The 14,098-nt window shown below is 36.2% G+C and overlaps 2 protein-coding genes across 2 annotated transcripts; both read right to left on the reverse strand.

Annotated features, from left to right (window-relative positions):
* Positions 1-4,481: 4,481 nt before the first annotated feature.
* Positions 4,482-5,630, reverse strand: LOC134856695 (transcription initiation factor IIB-like). Its single transcript, XM_063872966.1, has one exon. It carries the CDS (start codon positions 5,484-5,486, stop codon positions 4,527-4,529), a length of 960 nt encoding a protein of 319 aa, XP_063729036.1. The 5' UTR covers positions 5,487-5,630; the 3' UTR covers positions 4,482-4,526.
* Positions 5,631-9,427: 3,797 nt separating this feature from the next.
* LOC134843414 (peptidyl-prolyl cis-trans isomerase FKBP4-like) lies at positions 9,428-13,864 on the reverse strand. The gene is made up of 2 exons (XM_063859609.1): positions 12,821-13,864; positions 9,428-9,933 (listed from the first exon to the last, which is right to left on the reverse strand). The coding sequence occupies exons 1-2, from the start codon at positions 13,785-13,787 to the stop codon at positions 9,578-9,580; spliced, it is 1,323 nt and encodes a 440-aa protein (XP_063715679.1). The 5' UTR covers positions 13,788-13,864; the 3' UTR covers positions 9,428-9,577.
* Positions 13,865-14,098: the final 234 nt, after the last annotated feature.

Here is a 14,098-nt window from a genome sequence, read left to right on the forward strand (position 1 = left end):
ATCTCTTATGCGCAGTTCATAAAAAATCAGCTGTTCACAAAAAATTATAAAAATGAGCCGTTCAGAGGATAAGGGTTGATTCTTGACGGTGATTTGTATCAACTCTACTGTCATAGATGAGCTCCTTTTAAAACAGCCAACACCGAGAGTTTCTTAATCTTTCATTAAAACCAATCATTTTGATTTGCTTCGAATGTTCGAAGTGAAATCTCTAAAAGAGACAATCCAAAGTCAAGGAGCTTGCTGATCTTTTGATTGCAGTAAGGGTAGGAAAACTCACAGAAATGAGCAAAGCAACCCTTCACTCACATGCTGTCCCTGTTGTTGTTCAAAAACCCTATTTCACGCATCTGCTATACGATAGCTAAATTGACAGACCCATTGAAGGTATTTGGGAAAAATTGATAACCGAAATAACGGTTTCTAAGTATAATGAAGCCTATGAAACCTTCGTAGGTCTCAATCTGGTGTGCCCGACACCGTTTCTGTAAATTTTACAGAACAGCAACTTGAGTAAAGCAGCGTTCAAAAATCAACATCTGCTTATGTCAATTATATCAAGTGAGTGAAGATATATCCGGTCAGTGGATATATATAAAGTGAGTGGATATCAAGTGAGAGTTCGATCCACTTTAAAAACCGGTCCACTTCAACGGTAGTGACTCGAACACAATTTCCATGAAATTAGCATTCGCATTGACATTTTTAACAATTGAAAAGTTACTAATAACTCGGCAACATGTTGCGCTTTTAGAGGACGGCCACCTTGCCCTCAGTTGATCTACACTTAAATTAGTCGAATTAAATAATCGAAACATCTTTTTAAAATTGAAACGAAATGAAACGAAAAGTGATGAAGTTCAATGAAACTAAAAGTGTTGTCAACCAAATTGCAGAAAAAGGAATGGACCGCATGCGATCACTTAAAATGTATCTGATGCTTTCTGAGGAGATACTTTGCTCAAAAGGCTGAATATCGTTCCAGAACGGTCATTGCTTTCAAAAAAAAAATTATGCGAAACATGGATGAACAGCAGATTTTCTTATTCGGACTTCATGACAAATTCCTTTCGCAAAAGTTTATTATTGAAGAAGTAGCTCATGCAACTACGCCGCCTCATTCTGGATTTGTTCTCTGTTCTAGGAAATGTCAAAGATTCGCAATTCAAGCAAAATGTTTCTTGTAATGTTGAAAATTTGTATTTGAACTTGTCACTCCATATCGACAACAAAATGCTACTTTTTTCCCTCGTTTCAAGAGTGCCCTTTTCTACGAAATTAGAGGCGGGGATATGTCTTGGTACACAACAGCTCATGAAAAATATTGGATATTTGCTCTTCAACACGTAGCACAAGACAGCTAATAATACATTGCTCGAACTTATGTTTCCCTCTTTGGAAAAAACTTGGCAAACTTTGAAAATCTTAAACTGTTTTGAATAACCACTGATTAAATTTGTTGGCAGTGGATTGAACAAATCACGAACGGTAAACTTTACACAAATAATCATAAGCATTAGTTTTGTTTGTCTATAATTTTGTTCGTTGAATGCTAAGACTTTTATCTTGCCTTGATATAAAAGTCTATTTGATTACAAATTTCTTTAAAGATTGAAATTGTTGTCGCAAAGTTAACTGAAAATCTTACTTTCTCTTACCTACGTTTCCTGCATTTTTCTTTTAACTTATATTCTCTAAAGTCACGTTTCCTTCATTTTGTGTTTGTGAAACAATTCCATCAGCTAGTTTAAGTTAGTCATTTATGAGCGGGTTTCAGCCTTTATGAATCATAAGTATGTTACGGAATGACTGGATCAAACTTACACTATAAAAAAACTGAAAGATTGAACGAAGTTCAGTGTTTCTTAAAAGTTTTGCTGATTAATGACTGACGGAGTACACAAGAAACTGTTTTTCAAAATGCACGTTTTAAATATAACGGCACAGAAAGAGATCACAAATTCTGTTATTTTATGCGTTTTTTTAAGGAAAAAAGAGAAAAATTTTTTTTGGCCGGAATAAGGCCAAAAAAATAAGGAAAAATAAGTACAAAGACTTTCAACTTTTGTCCTATATACACATAAATCAACACATTTGTACGTTTTCCATCTGTATTTTCTGACAATCAAATATGTTGGCAAAGGATTAAACAAATTGCCAACGGTACGTTTTAAACAAGTAATCATAAGAATTAGTTTCGTTTGTGTATAACTTTATTCGTTCAATGCTAAGACTTTTGCCTTGCCATGGTAAACACATTCGATTTGATTACAAATTTCTCTAACTATTGAAACTGCTGTCGAAAGGTTAATTGAAGATCTTATTCTCTAAAATCACGTTTCCTTCATTTCCTCTTTGTGAAACAATTCCATCAGCTAGTTTAAGTTTGTCATTTATGAGCGGGTTTCAGCCTTTATGAATCATAAGTATGTTATGGAATGACTGGCTTAAACTTACATTTACAAAAAATTGAGTGATTGAACGAAGTTCAGTGTTTCTTAAAAGTTTTGCTGATTAAGACTGACCGAGTACATAAAAAACTGTTTTTCAAAAAACACGTTTTAAATGTAACGGCACAGAAAGAGATCACGAATTCTATTATTTTATCTACTTTCTTTTTTAAAGGAAAAAAGAAAAAAAAATTTTTTTGGCCGGAATAAGGAAAAATAAGTACAAAGACTTTCATATTTTGTCCTATATACACATAAATCAACACATTTGTACGTTTTCCATCTGTATTTTCTGACAATCACGCAGTTTTTGCCTCAAGAGACTAAAAATATCTTGACAGGAACTTATCCGTGCATTTTACAATGCTCAATCTTGTTTTTGCTTTTTAGAAAAACATGGCAAACTTCGAAATTCTGAATCTGTATTTAATTACCACAGATCAAATATGTTGGCAAAGGATTAAACAAATTGCCAACGGTACTTTTTAAATAAGTAATCATAAGTTTTAGTTTCGTTTGTGTATAACTTTATTCGTTGAATGCTAAGACTTTTGCCTTGCCATGGTAAACACATTCGATTTGATTACAAATTTCTCTAACTATTGAAACTGCTGTCGAAAGGTTAATTGGAGATCTTATTTTCTCTTACTTACGTTTTCTGCATTCTTTCTTTCAGCTGATCATCTCTAAATTCACGTCTACTTGGTTTCGTCTTTGTGAAATGATTCCATCGGCTAGTTTAGGTTTGTCAAATGAGTCTTGATGAATAACAAGTATGTTATGGAATGACTGGTTCAGGCTTACACTTGAAATAATTTGAAATTTTTTTCAAAAAATGAAACGTCGCAATTTTGCACACCACACTTTTTACAACTAAAAACTGGCATAAAACTTTGTATCACTAGTGACGCTAAGATCTTTGTGTAATTGAACGAAAATCAATGTTTCTTCAATTTTTTGCTGATTAATGACTGACGGAGAATACAAAAAAACTGTCTTTGATAATGCACGTTTTAATTGTAACAATCTATGTATGCTGATGGCCAAATAACAAGTGATCACGAAGTCCAATTTTATGCACTTTTTGTAACTTTTCCTCTCACCATTTTATGCTCGATACCCTTTTCTTTTTGAGTAAATGAACCCTGTTATGCTCGATACCCTTTTCTTTTTGAGTAAATGGACCCTGTTATATAGTTTTCACATAGCGAGAATTCATAGTGACTTCAAAGAAAAAACAATCCTTTTGATTCAGCCCATGTAAATTATCGTTGGATAGTTAGTTGTAACCTTTATATTAGTCTTTTTCAAATCAGATTACAATTTTTGTCCACTTAGCCCCCTTTTGTTCCAAATGATAGGATAATTCAGTTAGATTCAATTATTATCCTACCTGTTGAACATCCTAACTACATATTTTCAAATGATCGAAATTATTTCAGATTCAGTGCACTTTTTTGTCCACTGCAGGTAGGGTAAGGTGATAAGGGGACTTGGAGCAGGATGAAAAAACTTTCTGACTATTATTTAATGATCTACTAGCTATGTTTTATCATCGTGCTCATTAAATAATAGTAAAAAAATTATATATTAACCTCTTTATTTCCTCATAATAGGCATACTATGCATGGATTGTTAATCTCCACCCGATGGGCTAAAACAAGACGTTTCTTTGGGGTACTTGATTTTGCGCAGAGGAAAACACCTGAATTCAATGTTAGTTCCCACTGGTAGTGTTCCTCTTTGATCCATATTTGTCTCGATTCTCGCTCAAATAGCGGTTTGGTTTCAACTAATTCAACGTCAAAATTCAACATTATTGAGCGATCAGGTTTTACACCGCGACAACAGCACAAGTAGTTGTCTTACTTATCTTGATACTAGGCTCCGAAAAACAGTAGTGTAGGCCAATCAGAAATGAGTTGTAAAATATCATCAGATGGGGACCCTACTGTCACCAGAGGGGGACCTTACAGAAAAAAATCAATCAGAATTAATGTGCCGAACGCTATTCAATACCAAAACAACAAATTGAAACAAAATAAATTACATTATTCTTTGAGTCTTAAAAAGTCTTCACTGCGATGGCAAGTCATTCAGATTCCAAGTCACATTATTTGTGTTTTCTGGAAACAAGATCTTCACATGAGGAAGCAACATCTTATACGATTGTTTAATTGTGACTTCAGCGGCTCCGGAAATTGCAGCTATCTGTTCTTTACTTTTCGGGAAGTCGGATGCATGAGACGCCAAGTATATTGCCGCCGCTGCTACTGATACAGGGCTCCTGCCCGCAACAATGTTCAGCTCCACCGCCTTATTTGCAATATGCTCCGACGCTTTTCTAACCGAATGTGGCAGTTCTAAACTACCACAGAACCTTGCCATGAAATCTCCTGACTTGATTATTTCGACAGACGACTCCAGAGCCTTTAGAACTTTTTTGTACGTTCGACCAAGTTCAGTTTTATCGACATTTGAGATAGCCACAGTTTCTTTAAATGACCTTGGAACTCCTTCCTGTCTGCATGCAATGTGGATGCACGAAGCGGCGACTGCGATTCGGTTCTTACCTCTATACTTGCCCGATTCGATTAGCTGTTTGTAACATGTTTTCGCTCTGGTTATAATAGTTTCCTGTAGATTAATTCTATCCGCCATAGTCGTAATTTCTCTGTACCCAGCTGTGAGTGTCCTGTCAGCTGTGTTCTGCGCGCGTACCATCGTTTGTCTACTGTAATCGAATTGGTCGTTGTGCGAGAGATGCGAAGTCCTCTCGGCCACTGTTCCGAGTCCACTGCCAGTTAAAAGATGGTTCTCAACTTCTCCCACACGACTTTTATCCTCGCCCGAATCTGCGAAAGATCTCCATTCTGAGGAGACATCTATACATCTCTCCACAACAACTTTACCACACATGGAGCAAACCATGTCTCCAGCTCTGTAGTCCTCGATCATAGTTGCATCTGGATGCTCTGGACAAGTAACTTCGTCCAGTTTAGGACGCCCTGGAGGCATAGCAGAAGTTGAAGCCATCAGCAATCTGGAAAGATCACTGTCTGCATAAGCTCATCTTTAAAAAAGCGCAAGAAGAATATTCATTTGAAACATTCGCTTGTACAAAAACCCGTTATCACAAATCAGTTCAAATTGAATGACCGCAAACAGGAGTGACATTCCATTGCTGAAATATGAATTGTCAAGCCATGATTTCAGAACTTGATACCTGAACTTATTGTTCCGAACATTTGATAAATGTGATTTTTTTTGCCTCGACCATTGAAAATGGGGAGAACTTTGTACTAGGGTAAGTTTTTTTTTGTTCCGACCAATGAAAATGGGGAGGAACTTTGTATTTGGGCGTGTATTAGTTTTTTCTTTTTGTTTTCCATGAAAAATCAGGAAGCACAAATAATCATCGGACTGGGTTGAGTGACATATCATATTAAAGCCCTTACAATCGTGATTCGAACCACATTAAAAACACATTTTTTTCCAGTGTCGAGAAAAACCGGTTTGAAATTTTTGATTTTTTGTCTTAAATCGAGCGAATGAAGCAAGCGAGCCAACAGCTGAATTATACCTAATTTAAAAAGTTAAAATTTAATTTTATGCAAGACAGCGAATATTATAAAAACATAAATGGAAACTAATCATGAATATCCTCCGGATCATCTGCAAGTAGCACAGACTGTTTCAAGCATGAGTTTTTTTGCAAGCAAACAGAAACTATATTTTGCGAAAACTGAATTGAACCACTTGCGAAACAACACATACAGGGTTAAAACAGCAAAACGCTCAACAACCAGCAAAAATGACTTCCAACTATGCTACATTTGAAACAAATGATCAAGAAAAAAAAGATATTTTTAAGAGGTCCCAATGGTGTTGAATTTGCGAAAATGACATTTGGCGCTAGGGTCTTATCAATTTCATAAACAAAATAGGAGAATTGTAGGAAACAAGATACTTGGTAAATAATCCGACGGAATTGAAGCCGGCAGCCAATGAGCTCAAACTCAACCGAATTATTTAGGCGACATAAAATTGATTTAAAAAAACATGCACTGCCCATATAGTATCCACGGGTGCCATTTATGTACTTAGGGTAAGGTGGTATACATGATGGTAACCACAATGATTAAAAAAAGGTCAAAATCACAAAAATATTTCAATTATTAAAAAGTTGTTTTCTTTTTTTTATATAAAAGTGCAATTGAACAAGCTTACAAACAAGAATAAAAAACTTTGCTAAAAACCCAAATGTAAAAGAATTCAATTCGTTGTAATTAAAATTGAGTTCAATCTCACAAATTTTGTAACTTTCGCCTGAAACTCAAAAGCATTCTTTGACACTTTTTCAACTGTCTGTAGGCAGTTGAAAAAGTGTCAAAGAACTCGAAACAGAAAATAAGACCTAAATTTTAATTTAATTGTGACCAAAAACATTTGTATAGAATTTCTTCAAAGTAATGACTGGCATTTTTTATCAAAAAACCAAACTTTTTTTAATGGATCAAAAGATAACGAGAGTAAATAAACCAGCCGAAGTATAAGCCAAGCGAAAATGCGCGGGGTATAAAAGCCAGCCCAAAGTTAGCATCATAAAATGAGTCTGCATAAATTTCGTTACAATTACACACAGAGGCGAAGCGGAGCTTCGCACCACTTGCTATACAACACAGTCATAAAAGAGTCTAAGTCGAAAAAATGAGGAACGTCAAAAAAAACTAGGTGAACGAAAAATTTCGTGTGTCTCGATGAAGGACGCTTAAGGCCAGCTAAAGCTGGAGGCAAGCGTTTTTGATATCTTTTCAATTTGTGATAACGAGAGTAAATAAACCAGCCGAAGTATAAGCCAAGCGAAAATGCGCGGGGTATAAAAGCCAGCCCAAAGTTAGCATCATAAAATGAGTCTGCATAAATTTCGTTACAATTACACACAGAGGCGAAGCGGAGCTTCGCACCACTTGCTATACAACACAGTCATAAAAGAGTCTAAGTCGAAAAAATGAGGAACGTCAAAAAAAACTAGGTGAACGAAAAATTTCGTGTGTCTCGATGAAGGACGCTTAAGGCCAGCTAAAGCTGGAGGCAAGCGTTTTTGATATCTTTTCAATTTGTTATACTGATGCATGACGAAATGCGGAGTTTCAAAACTTGGACTTTGCCCAAAACACTAGTTGTGTCTCTAATAAAATAAGTGAGATGAAAAATTTTGAGACTTTGGAATTTACCCAAAGACTACCTTTCTCTTACAAAAAATTAGGGAGTTATTTGCATGAAAAAATCGCACAACCGCTTTCTTCGATTGAAATTTTCATTGAGATTAGAAATTTCGAGCATAGTAAAAAACTTCAAAAACGGTCAAAAGTTCAAAACTTTCAATTGTTTGAAGGCCATAAATTTTTCGAAAAAAACCACGCCCAGTAAAATATAAAAGTGAGCATCCAACAAGATGTTGTGTCGACTAAGCCAATGATATCAGATTTGGCAGGGTAGTCATCGAGAGAAGTCCAAAAAACGGTCAACAAATCAGAAATTGGGCGTAGCCGCTTAAGCAGAAAAAAATCACCTGCTTTGAAATTTCGATAGAACCCAAAAACCCAAGTTTGGCAGGGTAGTCCTCGAAAAAAGTCAAAAGTTTCAAAAAACGGTCAATCAGAACTTAGACTTTTCCGAGGGCCATATTTTTTGTGTCAATTGAACCCAAAATCTCATATTGGGGAGGAGTCAAAATTTCAGATATGGGAAGTAACTTTCGGTAAAACTAAAAATTAGGAAAAAAAGCTAAAAAAATTGACGTTTCCGAGGACGATAACTTTTTGTGTAGAAAAATTGTGAATGACCGCTAATGCAGCTTCCCACTACCCTTGATCTCCATTGAGCCCACAACCTCATGTTTGGGAGGTTAGTTTTCGAGAAAAGTTAAAAAAGAATAAAACGGTCGAAAAATCAAAAATTTGACTATTCCAAGGAACAGAATTTTGTGTAAAGAAAGTTTGGTCAGACAGCAGTTGAGCCGCAAAAAAAACTGGTTTTGTAGAAAAATTTTGAAAATTTCAAGTCCCCCTGAAACTACCCTGTAGTAACTAGTACCTACCCAGTGGCTGAATCTGAATTTTCATAAACTGAGCATGTCATGCAGCTGACATGCTCAATTTCATGAAAACTCAAACTTGATTCAACTGATTTTGTTAAACTAGTTGTTAACCCAAAAAAGCCTACATTCCGATTTGATAACGCTTGCTAATCGCAAGAGTAATATCTATTATATACCACAGTGTTTTCGGCTGGTTAATAATTCGGCTGTTTAATACCTCGGCTGGTTATATACCACTAATATATAATAATGATGGTTAAATACCACCAAAAATAATTTCTTAAAATTTAGGTCTATTTTTGAAACTAGAAACCATTCATGTTTCAAGTACCATTTGCACTTTCTTTCGAAATTGGAGAGCAGAATTTTCCCTCCTTTTAGCAAATGAATTTCAATTGAACTAAAAAGCACATACAAAAATGCATTCATAAACTCATTAATTATGAATACACATTAGTAGTTAATCGAGCATTTTAAAACTTTTCCCGGCCTAGAAAAAAATCATCTGGACCTACATAATTTCTTCATGCTGGCAACTGAACCAGAAAAAATAAGACTTGAAACAAATGTAAGTTCTTGTTCCAGTGATAACACTTACTAATCCCAGGCTCGGAAAGCTCGTTCAAAGATTTTTCTGATGCTTCTCTCAGATATTTCCCTAGGTTGTCAATAGCATCAAAAATTTATAATCATTATAATATTAATTAGACAAAATGGAGACGTCTTCGTGAACAATCGAGCAACAAACTAAACAAACACAACGTATATCTTTGATATTAGGCCTAGTTTCCTGATAATATCTGACAATTCTTCAAATAAACAGGCCCGATCTCTAGAAGGAATGAGTCTACTTAGTCATACAAATGAAACAAAGCGAAAAGAAAAAATTGAAAGCATCTTCATAACGTATCATTCACTGCCAAACGTTTTTCATTCAATGAAATGAACGTTCGCGGTTACTAAACCAATTCGGTTGCAGCATTTTTCAGTCATCATCATCATGTTGTTCAAATCGGGAATCAGTTTATGTTGAGAAATTTTTGAACATCCTCTGGTATCTCTGTTTTTCCTTCTCTTTTTCCTCCTTGGCTCGTTTGCTGCACTCTTCCAATCGTTTTCTGGCAGTTGCGTTTTTAGGGAACTGTTGGACTACGTCGCCGAACAGAGATTTCGCTTTGTCATACTCGTGTAGGGAAAGAAGGCACTCGGCTTTTCGGAAAAGTGCTTTCTCCATCCTCGCCTCTGCAACTTCTTCACTTCCAGAAAGAACATCGTCGCAGTGCTCCATAGCCTTATTGTAGTTTTTAGATTTGAGGAAACAGAGTGATAGGTTAAGGTGACTTGTTTCTAGTAAATCCAGTACTCGAGGGTCTGTTTTAGCTAAAAAGGAAAACAAAAATAAATGTATGTTGTCAAAAAAACACTTCCACTCATTTATGTCTCAGAAAACATATATCAACACAGAGGTGAATCTTCCATTCGCAAACACAAGCGAGAACACGACAAAAAGCAGCTTTATAAAGTACAATAAAAAATAATAAGCCTCGAATTAGCAAAAACTGCGAACTGGGATTCCAAACTGCGACCTTGAGATTAATAGTCACACACACTAACCACTCAGCCACGGAATCTTAATTTTATGCAGGAGATAGAAGATTGACACTAGCTACAAAAAAAAACCAGAGAACAGATAATATCCACAGAGGCGAAGCAGAGCTTCGCACCACTTGCGATAGAATACAAACATTAAAAAAAAATAGGTCAAAAATTTTTTTACATTTTGAAAACTAGGTGAATCAAATTTTTCGTAGCCTCGGTAAAAAACAATTACAGGCCCAGCTAAAACTGGAGGTACGTGTTTAATAGTTGCAGTACTGATACGGCACGAAAAGTGTATTTCAAAAATTGGACTTTGCCGAAAACATCAGTTGTTTCTCTAATAAAATACGTGAGAAGAGTAAGAAATTTTAGATAATCAATTTTCCCAAGGAGATAGCATTTCTCTCAGAAAAAAAATAAGGAATCACTGCTTCTGCAGGAACAAGTATTGTAACCCGTTCTTTCAAGGGAAATTTTCATCTCAGATTTGATTGTGTAAATTTCCAGAAGTCTCAAAAGTTTCTAAAAAACGGTCGAAACTTCTAAATCATGTTCAAAAACTTTCCAAAATCCATAAAACTTTTCTGCAAAAAAGCAGGTTATGGCCACATAATCAGTGCATATTTCCAAAGACGGTTTTCTCTAGTGAACACAACCTGAGAATCGGCCCGGAAGTTTTCACTTAAAGTCAATAGAATTCCAAAAAAACTGTCAAAGTTTCAAAATTTTGACTTGTTTGAAAGCGATAACATGTTTGTTTAACAGAGTGGGCAAAGTTTATTTAAAAGGTAGGCTTTGAACAACCTGTTCATTCGATTAAACCTATAATATCAGATTTGGCAGGATATTCAGCTACAAAGAAAAACGGTCAACAAAATTTTTTTGACGATCCCGAAAATAATTGATTTTTGCGAGAGAAAATTATACGAAAACCTTATTCAGAGGGATTAACGCAAGCTGTAATTTCGATTGAAGCCAAAATATCATATTTGGGAGGGTAGTTTTGGAGAAAAGTCAAAAACTTTCAAAAAAAACTGTCAAAAGCAAAACTTTTACTTTTTCGAAGGGCAAAATTTCGGGAGTCAAAAAACTTTTGCGTAGTCGCATCAGCAAATTAACTTCCCGAAAAACGTTCTAAAAATTGAACCCAAAATCTCAGTTATGGCAGTGTGATTAAATATTCAAAAAGTTTAAGAAAACTGTCAAAAAATCAAAAACTTGACTTGTCAGAGGGCGATAATTTCTTAGGTAAAACTTTTTGATATTGTCCGCTAATGCAGAGGAGCTTCCCACTACCTGTTATCTCATTGAACTCACAATATTGGATTTGAGAGGTTAATTTTCGAGAAAAGTTGAAAAGATCCTTAAAACGGTCAAAAGTTTGACTATTCCGAGGACCATAACTTTATTAGCTAAAAAAATTTGGTCGTGGCCACTTTTGCCGGGAAATTTTACAAAACAGTTCCATCCATTCAAACCAAAAACTCATATTTGAGAGGTGTATTTTCGAGACCACAAAATAATTAAAATAAGAGTCATATATTCCCACACACTTTTTCAAAGGCTGTAGACAGAGGGCTGTAGAAAAAAAAGACTCTTGGGGAGTTTGCAGGCACACAAAAGAATAAGCGATCTTTCAATTGATACTATTTTTTTGAAAATTAGACAAAATTTCTGAGAAAAACCAAAATTTTTGCGAAAAGCGAAAAAATATTCCAAAAAAATTTCAACAAACAGATTGATAAACATACAACCAACTTGAAAAGTGCGGAGGGGAGAGCTAAATTTGCGTTGATCTTGAAACTTCCCGAAATAAGGTCATTAAGCCGATGAAAATTATGCCGAAATATCTTTGGCCGAGGAATTTTTTTAGCGAAACATAAAAAAGAGGAAATCTGAAGTCAAGGTAGGTAAAATTACAAAATGTAGGCATAAATCAACACTAAAGCAACATAATAAAAATGCGCGTAGAAAAAAAAACAACTTCAAGATGTGACAACTCAGCCGACGACAGATGAGCAGACAAATAATTGGCCGACAATTTTTTTGAAACAGAATATTTCCCTTGAAAAAAAAACAGTTCCTGATCAGACTCGAGCCCAGGACCTATACAGTTCCAGGCATACTCGTTACCTCCCAGCTAAGTTGGCCAGGAACGCTATGAAATTTGAATACATTATGAAACAAGTTAGAGATCAGTCCAGATGAGTCCTGTGGTCAAAGTTGTTTGCGGGAAAAAACGTCTAGTACACGGTTGCAATACCCTTGCTTATCGCAAGGGTAACAATTTCCATTGCTACCTTGAAATTTCTAAATAAGTGACTTTTAATGAACACTATTATTTGCGAGTTAGATTAGAAAAAAGAAGGTTCGTAATAAGACACTAAGCTGACGCAGCTAGTGTAATAACGCAAACAAATACCACTAGCAGTAGCCGATTTAGTTGTGGGGGGGGGGGGGGGCGAACGCCATCTTCAGGGATTCGACCCATTCACCACCCAACCCTAAGGGACCCTTTTGGTACTATTTTACGACATCCATTATCGGCGCTTTTCTAAAACTGTTCTTAAGGCACTGATATACACTAATTTGAGTCACAACGTTGCATTAACTGCATGCGAACACAAATTTCACGACCTTTCTTACTTATTGCAAAATTACTACTTACTTTCAACTTTTCCATTCTGAGCCTCTGAATCACCAGCTGGCGTGGCCTCCGCCTTCTCGCCCTCTTCGTCATCGCTGTCACTCAAATCGTCATGCACAGCTCTTGGACCTTTGATCTCATCCTCCAGAATCTTAACAACCTTATCGAAAAACTTGATGGCCATCTCCAAGTTTCCCTTCTCCAAATAATTCTTTGCCGAATCTCTTTTCAGTTCAGCCTGCTGAATTTTCTCCTCACTGTTCATTTCCCAGCTTTCCTTCTCCTTCTCAAAAGTCTTCAGGTTGATCACAAACTTCATGTCTGAGTTCAGAGGCGCATTCGCGAATGCAGCACTCGCTTCGCGAAATCCGTGCTTCGACGTTACAGTTAGCTCACATTTTTCGCCCGTTTTCATATCATCAAGCACTGTCTCAATGAACTTCGGGAACCCATTAGCGCACTCCTCTCCGTGTAAGAGATCTCCATCGAAGATCCCGAAGCTTTCATTTCCGGGAACAGTAAAACCTTCAATTTCCACTTTCAATCTGGCTCCGTCATTAGGTGTTGTCCAACCACCGCCTTTATTGAGAATCCTCTTCTGAATAGATTTATCTTTCTCGTCACTGATATCTTCGCCAAAGAAATCAAAAAGTTCTACTTCAAATTTAAGAGTAGCGTCTCCTGGAATTTTGGGTGATGACCCGTCCTTTCCATAAGCGTAATCCGCTTTGCAGATCAGATCACATTTCTCTCCTTTTTTCATTGACGCTACACCCAAATCCCACCCTTTGATTACTTGACCAGTACCAAGTGTGAACTCGAACTTCTGGTCGCGGTCTCGACTGGAATCAAACTGTTCGCCTCCGTCCAAAAGGGTTCCCACATAGTGAACAGAAACAGTGTCTCCAGTCATTGGAGAATCCCCGGAGCCTTCGACCAGAATGGTCTTCAAGACACCTCCATTTTGCTCAGGAGTCAGATCAGTCATGTTGGTTCGATACTTGATACTGCTTACGTTGAATAGTAGAAAGTCACAAGACTCGTTGCACAAATCACGTCAATCTGAAAAAGCACTCAATCTGATAAAGAAAAAAAATTTCACGTGCAACTGTTTTTCAGCTCGTAGACCTCAGAGGTACTCGATATTCATTTAGAAAACTAGGGAACCAGCTAAAGCTACCTGTTTGATATTTTTTGAATTTGTTGTACTGATTCGAGATGAAACGGGTAATTTCAAATATTCTAAAATAGGACTTCACTTCTGTCAAATTTCTTACAAGTTTTGAGGCGTAGCCGCTT

Source organism: Symsagittifera roscoffensis, chromosome 1, assembly GCF_963678635.1.
Source record: "Symsagittifera roscoffensis chromosome 1, txSymRosc1.1, whole genome shotgun sequence".
NCBI lineage: Eukaryota > Metazoa > Xenacoelomorpha > Acoela > Convolutidae > Symsagittifera > Symsagittifera roscoffensis.